General features: G+C 38.2%; 1 protein-coding gene across 2 annotated transcripts in view; it reads left to right on the plus strand.

Annotated features, from left to right (window-relative positions):
• The first annotated feature begins 92 nt into the window (after positions 1-92).
• The window catches only part of bbox1 (butyrobetaine (gamma), 2-oxoglutarate dioxygenase (gamma-butyrobetaine hydroxylase) 1), a 42034-nt gene continuing 25329 nt past the window's right edge, over positions 93-16797 (plus strand). The window contains exons 1-3 of one of the 2 annotated variants that reach the window (XM_030129352.1): positions 93-179; positions 1770-2206; positions 5084-5198. In XM_030129352.1, coding sequence (XP_029985212.1) covers positions 1802-2206; positions 5084-5198 — 520 coding nt within the window. In that variant the 5' untranslated portion in view covers positions 93-179; positions 1770-1801. Of the gene's footprint in view, positions 180-1755; positions 2207-5083; positions 5199-16797 lie in introns of both variants that reach the window. The other variant, XM_030129361.1, reaches the window with a different exon arrangement.

Consider the following 16797-nt stretch of genomic DNA (forward strand, 5'->3'; position numbering starts at 1 on the left):
CTCACATGTGTTGGTGTGTGATGCTTGTGTGTGAAGTGGGTGAAAGGTCACCGCCGGTGCTGATGTCACCGTGTTCAGCCTCCGCCGTGACCTTTCACCCACTTCCACTCACGCCGGCACCGGCTTCAGTCTGTCACTGTCACTGGACGAACAACCGCTGTCACTATATCACCACCACCGTAAGTTACATCCAAACTGTCTGTTTTTTACCGTTTTGGGGGCACTTTAATACATGAACTCAGGAGCAAACGGCGACTAAAGCCCAGTGGAAGAGTAGCCGTTAGCTTGTGTTAGCTAACAGCCAAACTAATGGGAGTTAACGCTGCGTTTACGGTCGCTAGCTAACAACATACAGTGTGTCCTTAAAGGGCTAAAAGCGAAACAGGTTTACCCGGTTTCTGACAACAGCAACAGTACAAAAGTGCACCGAGTAGTCCCGGTTTGTGTGTTTGTAATATCCTTTGGAGGTTCTGTGCAGTAGAAGTAGTAGAAGTAGCAGGAGAGGCTGATGGAGGGGAGTTTAGGTACAGGACACACAGCTACGGAAACTACACACAAACACACAATAACACAACCAGACTAACACTAACAGGAAACTACTGAGAATGGGACCAACTCTAGAGGATACTTAGATTAATCAAAGTGAAAAAATTAAACAAAATAGGCATCAAAATGAATACAGTTACTGTATAATAGCCTTCTAGTACTATTTACTGAATGTGTGTCATCTTAGCTCTTAGTGTGTCATATGAAGATACATGGAAAATGGAATGAATGAACAAAAATGCCTGTCTTTTGTGTTAAAGTGAAAATTAAACAATATTAAAGCCCCAAGCAACAAGACCTGAGACGAAATTGTTCCTTGATGAAGTTGACATTGTTTAAATTAATATTAGCTGAGTTTATTTAATGGCACGATACTGGTGCAACCCTACAACAGACAAGGGAAAATGTAAATGTAAATTATCATTATTTGTTTGGAAAGCCTGGAAAAAGGAGCAGATGTTTGTTTAAATAGGTCAGTACTTTGTTTTGTTTATATCTATTGTGCCTATTGTCTGGTATTTGATTTTTGGTTTGTATTTTTGGTGTTTTATAAGCCCATGTAAGGGCTGGGCATGTGTTTTTTATGCAAGACACAATAATAAAAACATTCATTCATTCATTCATTCATTCATTGTAAAAATAAATAAATAAAATAAAGTGGTTTAAAATAGAGCTGCAGCCTTGATTATTTCCGTAATCAATTAATCTATGGTTTATTTTCTTCAGTTCAATTAAATTGTTGTTATTTGAAAAAAATAATAAAAATTTGAGAAAGACATGTCTGAAAATGTCAATTTGTCATTCCCTCCAGAACCAGCTGAAACAACAACCATAAAGTATAAAAGAAAAAGGATAGATAAAAAATCAATATAGAAATAACAACAATAACAAAAACGTTGAATGACATCTACAAACAATACACGCATTGCAGTCTGTAACACATTTGGATCCAACTTACTAACAACTTAAGATAGAACTAACACAACTTTGTGTTGATCCTGGCGTCATGTGTGTCACAATAAGCGTCTGTGTGAAACAACAGCAGAACCAGTGTTAAGCAGCAGCAAAATCAAGGAAACTAAGCTTCAATTCAGGAAAATTGTAATTGAATAATTTTTTCAATCATTTCAATTAATCATTTCAGCTCTAGCTTAAAATTTTCACGTTGACTCTGTTCTCCTTCGAGTAATTTGACTTTCCCTTCACTTCACTTTCCTCTATAGTTGAGTATTTTCCCAGAGGAAACCCTTCAGACATGTGGATGACCAGGCTTGGCCGTCGTGCCCTTCCTGCCCTGAAGCCGAGCTCCTCTGTCCCGGCCTTTCACCCTCTGAGGCCCTGTTGGAAACCGGGGCAGGGTTCAGGTCCGCCGGGCTCTGGTCTGACTTCAGTTCAGCTTCGTGGACAGCAGACGCTGGGCTCGGCATCCCTTCCTTTGACTCGTCACGCTGTGAGGTTCGTCAGGGCCCAACATGAGGACCGGCTGGTGGAGGTGGAGTGGGAGGACGGGGGTCAGAGCCTGTACCCGTTCACCTGGCTGAGAGACAACTGCCAGTGTCCGCTGTGTACGCTGGAGTCCGCCCAGGCTCGCAAACTGCTGATGGCCGATCTGGACGTCAACACTGGACTGGACGTAGTGGAGGTTACCAACGACAACAAGGTATGAAGCGGTCTATGTTCACACATACATTTACACGTGTGAATATGGTTCACATTTACCCACTGTGACTGTTTAAATGTCCAATAAAACCTATTCACTTCCTTTACATACTGCGGCTTCACTTCAGCAGAGTTTTACAATTCACTGGATACTAATAATGGTCATTCTGGTGCTTTAACTGTCATTTTCACTTTTAAAAAGGCAGATGAGTGTATAAGTGAGAAACCAGAGTCTTGTTTTAGACCTGAAACCTCTAGCCATCTGTCCCCTCATGCTATAAATGGTTCAAGGTTCATTAAGTCCTGCTGCTTCTGGAAATTAAGAATTCATCAATGTGGACTTACCAGGAACCGATGTTGTACCATACACAGATGTGTGTATTTGTATGTGTATAATCCAACTGTTAACTGAAATTCTGATGTTAGGTCTGATAAAAACAACATGCTAATACGTTTTTTAGCTGTCATCATGTTGGACCTTTAGTTGATGGTTAACTGTTAATAATAATTGTGGTGTGTGTCTTTCTGTTCATTTTGTGCTGCTGCTATAGTATCACACTAATAAATGTCTAAAGGTTTAGTGAATAGCATTTAGTTCTGTCTTGCAGAAAGGGAATGTAATATTCATTAATGTGTTCTATTTAGTGTTTAGCCACCTGAAAATATGAACTGTTGTGTTTTCATAATGAGCAGGTCACTTCAACTGAATTTCCATGTTTCCTTTCCATGTTTATACAGTAGTTCCTATTCTTTTCTTTTTTTTTTTTTTTTTTTCCTTTTGTGGCGTTTGTCGTCCAGTGTTCAGGTGCTTTACTGTTTTTGTTTGATTGTCACCAGAGTTGGGATCCCTTTTACCAAACACTCAGAATAGACAAACTTGATGTTAGCTTAACAGAGCTGAACCCAACATCATATTATCATATTATTAACGTCATACTATTAAAGAAACAGCATGGAAATACTGATGGAAATGTAACGTCAATGTTAGTTTCATTCAGTGCTTGGCGGTAAAACTGGTATTATAGTATTTTTTTTTTTTTTTTTTTACAGTTGTAGTAGATTCATAGTGTATCAAGTTATTTTCTTCTGTACTTGACTTTATTCTACTAACAGTATTAAATGAGTTATTACATCACCACCATTTTAGCACTAGACAACTACACATTGAGAACTATATAAACAAGTTTAGCATCTTCATTAATATGATGATTACGCAACCACAAACTTAAAAGAAAAACCTGTTGATGAAGACATGTGAATCAAAGTTACATTAATTGTACAAAGTTTTAAGTTAATTTCCCCAGTACACTTTTCACAGCACTCTGTAGCAGTTGTAGTTATGAAATGTACCGTAGTAGACAATTTTCTGCCTATTAAAGTGTTATTGCTGCTGTTTTGCAAAAACAATTGGAAAAACTCTACCATCTAGGAAATATTTACATGTTGTCTTACAAATATTTATATTTACATAGCCTGATCAAAAAAGTCCCTTTAACTGAGCCAGTATTTCAGATCCTTCCACTGGATAGTCACTGCAGTGATTATGTTTCACTTCTTAAACCCTTTAACTGATGCAGTGTTTTTTCATTTCTTAAACAACCATCAGTTTGATAGAGAGCGTAAAGATTGGACTGTGTTTTAGTGGATGAAGGTCAAGTGGTCTGATGAGTCCAGACTGACCCTGTTGGAGTGATTTCCCATCATGCCTAGTGCCTACAGTCCAAGCCTGTGGGGTCAATATTATGTTCTGGGTTATGTTATGTGCCCAGTAAAATAACAAATAAATAGAAATATGAATAAATAAAAATAAATAAATAGATTGCGGTGCCCTTGTTTGTTTAGTTTTTGCCAGACTGTGTATTTTAAAAGTTTTGTATGTACACCTTCATGGCCATGTGTTTTGAAAAAGCGATTTTATTTTCAAGGGATTTGGTTAAATTGAGGAGGCTAAACAAATTAACAGTGCGCTGGTTTGACCCAGCTCTTTTGTAAAGGTGAAGGAGTCGATAATCAGGATTATGTAAAATGGGTATGGTCAATTGAAAAAACTGCAGTCAGTCCATTGTATAGTAATTATATCAGACTTATAATGAAATCTAACAGGTTTTCTAAAAATGTGTCTGATATCCTGTGGTAAATAGAATTCAGGGACTGAAATTCAACATTTATTCACTATTATCAGATTAGAGGATTAGAGGATTTATCACAGGAAGTGTGGTGGCAGAAACCTTTCACATACAAGCATTAAAAGCCACGTGTGCAGATAAACAGACACGGTTGTATAACCGAGTTAACACTCGTTAAAACATGTTAATCATGTACTGAAGATACACAAAACAAGTATATGGTGAACATACTCTCATAAACGTTTACAACTGTCTGCTGATAAACAGTGAAGTGTAACAGGCCATTTTTAGCCACAACGCACATCCAGCCTGACCTTTACATGTTCCAGATGAACCACCTTTGTGAGCTGAAGTGGGACACAACCATAAACAGACGGTGACTGAGCTGAGATGTGACACTGCTGCTAAAGGGGTTTCAAATGCCACTACAGCAGACCAAGTCTTTGTTTCAGTCAAAGAAAAATACTGTATTGGTGAAAAAATAACTTCCTGTGTGTTACTCTTGTGTGACATACATACATGTGTGCAAATAATCCAAAAGTCAAATAGATACTATAAAGTATAAAGTAATCAGAGATGGATTTAGAACAGAAATCAGTGAGTAAGCTTGTGTCTTTATATTGAAGGAGATGGAGATCATTGACTTATTTCAACTCTTAGGAGAGGCAGGTCGAGGTACAAAACTGAACCTTCTGAGGTTCAGAGTCAGTAGGTGTTTTATTCTGTGCTCAGTTCTTGTCTTGCTTCTGCAGGTGTCCATCATGTGGCCTGACCAACACACCAGTGTGTTTGATGCCGAGTGGCTGAAGAAACGCTGTTTCTCTTCTGCCGCCAGACGAGCTTTTCAAGAAGAGCTTTTCCTCAATGGTGAGTTTTTCTATTTACGTTTTAATTTATCTGTCTGTTCCTCTATAATCAAATCAGAGTAGTTCATTTAGAAATGTTATACTTTTCAGATGCAAATGTTATTTTATTCCCAATTAATACAGGCCTCTACTGAATCAATACAAACTGTTGCCCTACAACCAAAATACACACCTAAAAAGCATGTATTTAATCCAATCATTAGATATTTACTCAAATCCTTCTATTGTCTATTGACATTAGTGGTGTGTAAATTTCTCGATTCTGAGATGCAATGGGATGCAGACAATCAATTATCAAGAGTCTGTAGCGTTCATTAAAATACTACTGGACTAATGTTCATTATTAGATTTTTCTTTCCTGGTTTCAGAGGCTACTGGTTCTGGGGTTGGTTGGGTTTGTGTGTGTGTGTATTGTAAAATAGCTTGTGTGATTAGTTTCATTTTCATTAACCTACATTTTAGCGATAACAGTCCCAAAATTAATTTACATTGTTAGCATCATGGTTAAGGAAAAGTCTGTTGACCCTGGTATGGTGATGGACCACAACCTGTATTGGATCTGGGTTGGATTTGATGGTTCACACAGAAACTGCTGTGGGCAAATAATTAATTTAATTTATTTAAAATCAAGTCTTAATAAGAGGGAGTTTGAAGACTATTCATTATTTACATTAACCATTGACTGGCAAATTCAAATCAAATACTGAGGTTAATGAAGATTCACACCCATAACTGAAACAGAAAATAGTGTTTGACATGACAGAGCTTAGTATGGTAATGCATGTGCACTCATGATGTTTGATTCTTGTGTCTTCACTTACATCGTAGTCTGGTATTAAGTAGGTTTTATTATTGTACAGTCTGTTCAACAGTGTTCCAATAAACTCATAAGACTACTGAAATCCCACCATCTAAAAGTAATGTCACATCCATTTTCTGCATTTTAAGCAAAGGTTTTTGGATGTTACTGCAGACATGTCATTTTTATGTGTATTACTGTTTGTAACTGTTACACATGTTCTCACTCATGCTCTAGATGATCTAGTTTCTACTACTCACTTGCAGCCAGAGAAAAAAGTGCAAGATTCAGCAGTAATATAAAACTCTAAAGTTAGTTATAACTGAAGTTTTCTTGTTTTTCAATGGGTGAAAGAAGGATCTTAAAAAACATCTAAGATTTGCCTACATATTTCACTGCCTCCAAGTATGCAGACATCAATTTTCACCAGTTTTGCAGAGTATCTAATTTTTATGCATAACCTGTGGGATGATCTGCTGTGTACTTAAACGTAAATGCAAAGCTTCTCAAAAATTGCTTACCTGGAATACAGATGGCCCTGATGTTTTTATAATGACATTGATTATTTAAATTTTAAAAATTTCTACCCCTTTTTTTTAATTGTTTTTTTCTGCCTAGTACTTATACTTATTGTACTCACACCCTTGTATTTGGATAATTACTCAGGTGGAATGTTTTTAATTTAAATGCAGGAGGCAGAGACTGGGCTTGGATAACAGAAGGAACTGAATGGTAGTGAAGTAAAAAATGTTTTTTTTTTCTGCATATTATGTCATTAGGCAGGACTTCTCTGAAGTCTGTGTGTAGCTGTTAAATTAAATTGTGCTCTTTCCTCATTTTTCCAGGGAAAATGATGCCCCTGATTTAAACTTGTCTTTCCACACTTTTCTTTCTCTGTAACATAACAATGCTGTTAGACTAGAAAGAGAACTAATTTTACAGTACATTTACAATGGCCCAGTACGCTTTACGGTCTGCCAGACAGCAGAGGAGAGAGTTCAGCTGTGGAACAAGGTAGCAGCGTTGAGTGGAGGGGGTTTGGGGTTTAGGGGGCGGGGTGGACTGAAGCCGGTTTGTGTACAGACACGTGGTCCTGAAGGACCCACAGGGCTGAGCGGATCCGGCTCTGTCTCTGTTCCAGACTCATTCAGGTGCTGTGGCCTGTGTTACAGAAGTTCTTCATTCATGCTGAAGTGCACATTCCCTTCATTGTATCGCACACATACATATACACATATTCTATCACCTTTTTTTTTTTTTTTTTTCCAACATCACTCAACTCAGAACCAGGAGCACGCCTACAAAACCCTGCTAAGATCATACAGCAAAACATAATACACGATGAAGTGAGCACACACACTCTGGGTTTAATTATTTCTTCCCTAGTGCCAGCCTGAATTCCTTGCAGCAAAAAATAATGGAAAGGTCTGCATTCTCAGAAGGTAGACGATGAACAGCCTTCAACTGAGCAGATTTTGCTCCTTTCCCTCCTCTTTACTTCTCCATGACGTAAACTCAGTCAAGCGAAGTCCACAGTTTGTGTCTCCCGTTTCCTTTTTCATGCAGCGCATCTACATTTTACAGGCCTGAGTCTGCCTGTTAAAGTGAAAGAGCAGTGAACACAGGACACTGGGAGGTCAATATGATAATTGGAGCATTGGGAATATCATTCAGACAGTGCTATACCTCTATTTTTATGTCTGGAGTAATGTTTTTTTTTCTGCTTTTACCGTTTCTATGGAGATGTGTAATCCAAAAACCACATTATGTCATTGAACAGCATTACTGATGAGACAGGAGTTTAGTGCTGCCCATGTGGACATACTGTGTTGAACAGGCTCTGATGGAGTGTTCCAATGGAACAGAGTAGTATTAGGAGGGAAAAGAGGAAGTTCTACAGATTTGGTTGGTGTTACAAAATAAAAGAACATATTGAAAACTAACAGAGTAAATATTACATTTTTAATATCTGTTTGACTGAGGTCCACATAAGTCCACATGTGATGTGTATCTGAAGTACAGTCTACATCTGAAATGCTGAAGTCAGTGTGAATATGAGAGAATGGTTCAGACCCCCTCCTGCTTCTACCATATGGAAAACTGTTTTAGAGTAAGGGTCAAGAAAAGATCTGCATGTTCTTACCAAACACAAGCTCACTGTTGTCAGTATTTCCTTCCCTGGGAACGAACAATTCCCCGAGCCTGTAGGTATGTGTAACCAGGAGATTTAAGGTGAACTGCTGACTTTCCAAACTGGAGAACTTTAATAACATGGTTTCGCTCTTGTGCAATAAGGTTGTAGTTTTTATTAGCTTTTAGTTTGAGTGTTTTACAAACTCTCTTTTGCATGTTGCCATTGTTATTTATCAGTACGTGCAGTTTCTGTTGCAGACCATTTAAACTCTTTGTTTTAGCTTCAGTGCATCTTCCATATGTTGCTGTTTACATAAAAATTCTGCCCTTTGTGGAAAAGTCTGACTACACTGGGGCTAGTGGATTAATTTTTACAGTTGGCAATGTTGATAAATCCAGTAATTCTGGATTTAATATATCTAGGAGATTGATTGCCATTACATCTTGTATTGACATTGATGGTCCCCATGTCAGATTTAAAAACAAAAACTCACCGTCAGAAAAGAAGATAAAGCACATACACAAAAATGGAAGTTTGGAGATCAAGCATATTAAGACATGATGAGTCGTTCTGTGTCATTATCAGTTTGCCAAAGACAAAAACAGATACAAGTCATTTGTCATCAGGCGCAAAACAGTGATACTATTATTTATTTGGCCGGTAAAATATGCTAGACTCATGAATGTCTTTTTTAATCTACCAGTCCTTTGGCCATGAGTCAAAACATTAACACACAGAACATGGCCTGGAGTTATCACACACCTTCATCAGTGTTGTCAGCCTTACCATTGTACCTCATTCAAAGATGTGTTAAAGACCTTATAAATTCACACATAGCGTTTTCTGGCTGGCACAAGCACTTTGGACCTTTCACATAATTTGAAGGAGAGCGATGATGCCAAATTCTTCCTAAGAACACCAAAGGCTTGTGTCAGTCACAGCCTTATCTGCAGTGACTCTTCCGTTCCATAGATAAATCTGCCAGTGATTTACTTAAAAGCCTGCCAGATGCATTTAATATTTTAACCATGTTATCTTCTCAGGCCTCCCATTTTGCGCTTGTCGTGTTTATTTAGTCAGGGTGGGAATCATGACTAATTCATGACACCGGTATTAAAGAGGATGAAACAGGTTAAATAGATTTTTCTAAAAGTAAACAAACACATACTGCTCACAGTCCTCTCTCATGCATTATCCAGAACCCAAAATCAGTACTTAGAAAAATGTGTTTGTCTCAAAATTTAATATATCTTAACCTTTGTGTTTGCCCTGAGTAAACTGCTTTGGTTTCCCTCAATAAGGTATAATGGCATGTCATTTCCATAGCAAGTTGAGTCATTTGCTGTGATCGCTCAGGATAACTGGGGTCATCACTGCTAACTGATGTAAGTACAACTGCCCTCTATAGTCTTAGCTTTCCCTCACACATATTTAGTCTGTCTGAGGTAGAGTCACAAATCAAGCAAGGTAATTGGAAGTATGGAGCTTGGGATTGCCTATTCTGTCAGCGCTCATCATTTTTTTACTCTATTACTAAAATGGTAGAAAAGTAGAACAAAATAGAGTTGGTATTCTGCAGTCCTACCTGCCCTGAATGGACTTTTTCTGTGCTGTACGTTGTATTGTACACTTGTCTACAGTGCCGCTGCCTTTGATTGGTTTCCAGTTCAGCTTATAGCGCTCATTCTTCATCAGACCACAGTTTCCTTCTTGTGACTCATGTAGCTATCAGTGAAGTGGGGAAAAAGGATGGCTGTGATTACTTTTTATAACATGTTGTGGTACGTACATGGGGCAACAATCATGTTTGGTAACTGCAACCACTGCTGCTAGATGCTGTGTCTAAAACATCCAGGCTCCTATTGACTCCCACTCAAAAACATTATTTAAGCTTGGCAGGTTGGCAGCTGTGTTTTGATCCTGATGGGCAGCTGTACTCTCGTTGTGGTGAAGACATTATGCTAATAAAACTGTGAAAGGATTTTTGGCATGGAAATTTTTCATGAAATGGCTGTCCCTGAATTACAACTCAAACTGTTAGAATAACTTAACTACAACACCTAAAGTTGGCAGTAATTTGGTTTTGCATCCTATTGTCGGTTGGATATCCTGCTAATTCACCAGTATATCCTGTACAGTACAGTACTGTTCTCAAACACAACTGAATGTGTTAGTATCTATCAGGTAGGTGAAGTTACTTGGCAGTGTTTTTAAACATATATATATATATATATATATATATATATATATATATAATATGTGTGTGTGTGTATACATACAGGGTGGGGAAGCAAAATTTACAATGAACATTTAGTTGTTTTTTCTCAGCAGGCACTACGTCAATTGTTTTGAAACCAAACATATATTGATGTCATAATCATACCTAACACTATTATCCATACCTTTTCAGAAACTTTTGCCCATATGAGTAATCAGGAAAGCAAACGTCAAAGAGTGTGTGATTTGCTGAATGCATTTAAACATATATATATATATATATATATAATATGTGTGTGTGTGTATACATACAGGGTGGGGAAGCAAAATTTACAATGAACATTTAGTTGTTTTTTCTCAGCAGGCACTACGTCAATTGTTTTGAAACCAAACATATATTGATGTCATAATCATACCTAACACTATTATCCATACCTTTTCAGAAACTTTTGCCCATATGAGTAATCAGGAAAGCAAACGTCAAAGAGTGTGTGATTTGCTGAATGCACTCGTCACACCAAAGGAGATTTCAAAAATAGTTGGAGTGTCCATAAAGACTGTTTATAATGGAAAGAAGAGAATGACTATGAGCAAAACTATTACCAGAAAGTCTGGAAGATACTATTAAAGAAGAATGGGAGAAGTTGTCACCCCAATATTTGAGGAACACTTGCGCAAGTTTCAGGAAGCGTGTGAAGGCAGTTATTGAGAAAGAAGGAGGACACATAGAATAAAAACATTTTCTATTATGGAAATTTTCTTGTGGCAAATAAATTGTCATGACTTTCAATAAACTAATTGGTCATACACGGTCTTTCAATCCCTGCCTCAAAATATTGTAAATTTTGCTTCCCCACCCTGTATGTGTGTGTGTGTGTGTGTGTGTGTGTGTATAGTATATATTTATATTTATAGTAAATATGTGTAGTGTATATATTTAACTTGGTGAGTTTCACCACTCACTCACTCCTCCCCATCTCCACTTCCACCAGTTTCCCATTGAAGCGGTTCTATGACTAGTTTATTGATTCTACAAAATGGCTATAACCAAGCACCAATACATCAGGGTTTGCAGGCTGGACTGTTGTGATCGAAAGACCAACTAAAACTTTGTACGTATTTCAAAAGCACATGGAAAGATGAGGCTCTTCTCATTATATCACCTCTGACCACTCAGGTCTTGTGCATTGATAGGTAAGTTTCTGCTAACTGCTAGCTGTCCACTAATGAGAGTTGTTACTTGGATTTGTCTTGTTAAATTGATTATAAATTTGGAATTTAGACACCTACAAAGTCACAGGAAGAAAAAAAAAAAGCAAACTATGTTCAGTGACCCAACAGTGGTATTAAGACAGTTATAACTTACAGATTTTCATCTTATTCTCAGTTGGTTCTCTGTTTTCCATCACCTGTGAACATATACAGTGATGTAAGGATGTAACTCCAAGGCCACAACCAATGGAAAAACAAACTGGATCTTCGAAGGCCTGCAAGAACAACCAACAAGGCACTAGCACTAGGACTAGCTGTGGCCCTGAACTAGCCCTGGTACCACCTCAGTGGAAAAGGAGGAAACCTGTGCCGCGTAGACAGAATGCAACACAGTTATACATTAACAATCCTTTGCACCTCTGACTTATTATTATGAAGTGCTCTTTGTTTTGCTAGCTTTGTCTGAACTTTCCTCTGTGGTGACTTTATTTTACTTTTTGTAGTCGTATGGTGGTTATTGTACATTTAGTGGTTCTGTGTGGCTGTGATAATACTTTGCAGTTTCTGGCAAGCCCATATTTATCAATTACTACATGTACTGCAGGTTTTTATAGCAGATCTACTCACTAGATACTTGATCTAATGTATTATTAGACTGAACATCTAATCGAGGGAGCTCTTGATGACTGGTTGAAGAGACACTTGCCTTTAGCAGAGTTTGAGGGATAACTGTGAAAGCATTTACTGAGCTGGTGGAATAATGTGCACTCTATGTAGCCAACAGTTTTCAGCAAGTAGTGCTTCTCAAGGTTTTTACAGAATGAGTAATGCCACATACCCACCACAAAACGTCTGATTCTTGACCTGTTATTCAATAAGGACTAGACATGGCCATGTGTCGCAGCAGGACATGGATCCTCTAAAGTCTTTATTTTGAGTCTGAATACATCAGAGCAGATCTGTTCCATTCACATCCTTTGCCAAATGCATCCTAGAAATGAAACCTCTTAAATCCCAAATTTAGAAGACGTAGCTGTTCTTTGGATCCCATTATGCAGTCCTGTCTATTTCATGTAAAGATGAAACATCACAGCTCTTGTTTAAAATTTGAAGGAAATGAGTCCAATTTCCTGGTTAGGCATGCGTGTTCATGGAGGGGTGGGGGTGGGGGGTTCAAGGAGGAGTGGCAGGTTTAGTTTTGCTCTACCACTTTTATGGAACATGTCTTGCACACAAATATGCCAACTTGTACTTTCTGCATGATCCACAAATTTCCTAATAAGTCTCAACAATAGTAATCTTTCAATGAATGCACACAAATGTGTACATACAAAATGTTACAAAACTATGGAAAGCTACAAGAATTGTCAGGAAATAAACCGAAGAAAAACAGGTCTAATTAAGACTATAAAATGATTTCACTAAAGGTGTGATGAGATTTGCTGTACTGTAACAGATGTCCCAACTATTTCCTCCTCTGTTCTGCCAAATATGTCCCTAGTCATTGTTCACAGCCAAAACATGAAACTATTCTAACCTTGTGCTGTGGATTGTCTGTCAAATCACTTCAGTGTCTTTTTACCCCGGCTTGCTGCTCTTAATCCATCTTCTTATAATGAAGACCTTCTCAGGCTGTCGAAAATCTGATGAAAGCTATGTGTTTCTTAAAAACAAGGCAGAAATTACTCACCAACAATCTGTATTGCTCATAAGGACCAGAGGGATAGAAGAGCAAGCATCACGCATGTTTGAAAGACCCTGTTTGGTTTCCTTTTTTTTCTGTGCAGATTTTAGCCTTTGATTTGTTTTGAGTTAGCTTTTAGCTGTTGCGGTTCAAATTGTTACGTCTCTGACAGTAGCTGAAAATGGTAGCATTGGCAGTTTGTCTCAAACCTCACAATCTTCCTGTTTGTGTTAAGTTTGGTTGAGTTGCATGGACGTTAACATGAGAGTCAACCTCAACTACCACTGGAACCATCCTGTTTTGGTCTCAGCTGTAGAGGTGTTCATTTGAGGTGGGAACAAAACTTGACCGAATTCTGACCCAACCACTTCAAGATGAGTAATTGCTTGGGCTATAAATCCAAGCTCTCCAATGTTTTTGGTGTTTTAATACATGAATTATTAAATAATACTGTAATTATTCCTATAAATGCCATACATTTGTAGCATTGTTATTTTATATGTTTTTATTTTTAAAAAATGTAGGTAATATTCAAATACATGGATGGCTAATTCCACTGGTCCGCCTCCTCAGTCCATCCCATTTGCGTCGTCTGAAGTTTCTAGGCTCCCTATTATGCAAATACCAGACTTGTCACAATAATTATTTAACTACTTACTGCAATTGATGTGACTGTAATTATACTGTAATTATTTTACATTATCATGATTACTGTGTCTATCCAGCTGGATAAAAACAGTGAGATGAAAGCAGCAGAAATATTTCTATCCATTTGACTGACAGCTCTACTAATGTCTCTGGGCCAGCCCATCTTTGCGTCTTCCCCAAACAAGCCCTTTGAGTCTTTAAAAGATGTTGAGATGTAGGCTATGTACAGGGAAATAATCTGGACAGCCTTCCTGTGTTCTTACCAACCGAGGCTCCTCACATACGTAATAATAATCCATTTGAGGAGCTGGGTTGTGAGTGCAACATGGATTGACTTATCAGACTCCAGGACAAGTTTGTGTGGAAGTGTGGCAATAGTTATAATTTTCCTGCTTGATCAACTTATGTATTTGGAGTTTTCAGCTTACTCTACTTTGTGCTTCTATAAAAGAGTACAAGGGAAGTGATCCTCAAGTCATGGAGTGTTTATAGTTCTCTTGGTGATCGTTTATAGAATTCTGCTAATACTTGTTGATCCTATATTGAATAAATACAATATGCACCAAACTGTAATCCATTTGGACTGAAAAGTTGACCTAAATTTCCTCACTGATTGGATCTTCTATACAGACTCTAAAAGTTTGAACATATCTGAATGAAGTCTGTTGACTGATTCTATAACTCAGCCAAGTAGCAGCTGATTTGTCAGTTTGCTGTCTGGCTGGTGTTTCTCTTTGCCATCTGGTCTGAGTTTAGATTCTATGTCATCTCTCGTCAGTTGACAGTATGGCTTCTGGAAACATAGCCTTGGAGGTTCATCAATGGAAAAACTTGTATGTTTTCCCAAACCGGACAGTCGCTTCACACGCCGTTTACAGCTTCAGCAGAACTAACTTTCCATGCACGTGCTCCGACACACGTGCGCATGCTGTGTTATCATCCTGAAAGGAATTTAAGGAATGTGAACGGTAAACGATAACTGAGGTGTTTTCATTTGTCAAATGTAGTTTTTACCATTGTGCAGTGTGCTGTTATGGACTGTTGAGGGCTTGAGCAGCTTAGACTTGTCAGAAATAATAGTGGTCAGCCAAACCTTCCACATATCAGGCCTCAAGAAGAAAGAGCTGGCCCATTTTTCAACAGATTTCACTGGTTTTCACCCACACACAGTTTATTTTTCACTCTGTGTTCCAGTAATTCCTTTAAAGATTTGGGCTAAATCCTCTTTCATTGTCATCGTTTTTTTGGATATTTCAACACCTTTACATCAGTCTGCCTTTGAAAGCTCAGTGATTATAGCGATTGGATTTTTCATTTTCCTGGCAAGCCAGACCTCCTGCTTGGCGCTTCGAATAAGTCTGAAAGAAGTGAGTAGAAGTTGGCAAAAGGGACATAATTTGACAAACTACCGCAAAGCTCAGTAGAATTTGGGGAACTTGCTGATGGAGAAAGAGCTGAGTTTGGATTAGTGTGTGAAAGGCCTGCAGCTCTGCAGTAGAAAACACTGCTCCGTCTGTCTCTCCCAGGGTTTGGCTGCTCTGTCATCCAGATCTGGTTCATAAATAAAGGTGTGTTTGTCAAAATTAGTGGTGGGTGGAGGGAATTTATTGCAGCTCCATTGACACATTCACACAGATGTTCAGTCACTATGAAAACACAAACACACTTGTTAATTGTTGACTGAAATATGAAGTGAAACAAAGCTCCCTTTACTGGTTCTTTTTAAGAGGAAGAATCCTTTTGAAATGCCTCAAAGTGTTGGCAGACACAGTCTAATCGGCGTGATGAGCTCAAGTTATTCATGGCCAGTTGCTTCTTTCAATGGCAACTACCAATAAAAACTGAAAAATGGATGCTCTGTCAATTCGATATTCATATTTTTGTGAAAGCAACTGGAGTGATTACAAGCCTGTAATAGATTCAAACAATGTTAATCAGAAGCAGGTTGTAACAAATGCAAAGGACGCAAGCAACTGTGAAACCCCAAAGAAGAAGAAAACAAATACTATATCTAACACCTTTGGACTTGTATGTTTCAGACTTGAGTTCAGAGTCGAAGCAAACTGACCCTCCTGATAAATCACATACCTTTCCACCAACAACATGAACCTGGGCCTGTTGCAGGTTTGGATTTGGTTCACCTAGCCAGAGTCAGTATTTCATCACTGCATAAGTCTGCATACATTGGTAGATGAGCCAAAGAAGCACATTTAGTTTAGCTGTTGTTACAAAACAAGATACAGATATAATTTACAACATACCACTGTTGATGGGTTATGGAATGAAGTTTCTGAGATGTTTTTCAGGTCAGAGTTCCGTTGTTTAAATTGAAAATACTCTGTGCATTTATCAAGGTGAAGCTGACTGAAACAACTGCTGTTTTGAGAGATGTTGCAGACGTGATGCTTCCTGGTGTAAACAGTTCTTGGCTGTAGACTGGCAAAGTGTTGGTGAAACTGTTTTTTGGTTAAGAGGGTGTTCCTCAAAGTCTGTTAAAACACAGTGATCAGGTTTGAGATTTGTCACTGTCTCTGAACCAGCCCTGGACCTGCCTCAGTGGAAAACGAACATCATTCTGCAGCACAATGGTCACTTTTCCTTGTGTCATTCACACCAGTTAGATGGCAGTATTTGTTTGTAATTAGCATAACATAGTCAGATAAAGTCTTCTGTGTGTTTGTGTATTTACAGATCAAAGCAGCCATCGTCCATGGTTCACTGTCCACCAAAAAAATTAGTTCTTATAACTTCATTGTTTAGTAGCCGTTGATAACTGGTGATTGAGCAGAGCTGCTAATGTTAAAATCTCTAGTTGTTATAAATGTGACACAGGGTCTGTGTCATTTAAGTCATGATTTGTATGCAACCACCCAAAACCTCAAAATGATAGTGTTTAAAGAAAGTGC

This window comes from Sphaeramia orbicularis, chromosome 3 (genome assembly GCF_902148855.1).
Source record: "Sphaeramia orbicularis chromosome 3, fSphaOr1.1, whole genome shotgun sequence".
NCBI classification, from domain to species: Eukaryota; Metazoa; Chordata; class Actinopteri; order Kurtiformes; family Apogonidae; genus Sphaeramia; species Sphaeramia orbicularis.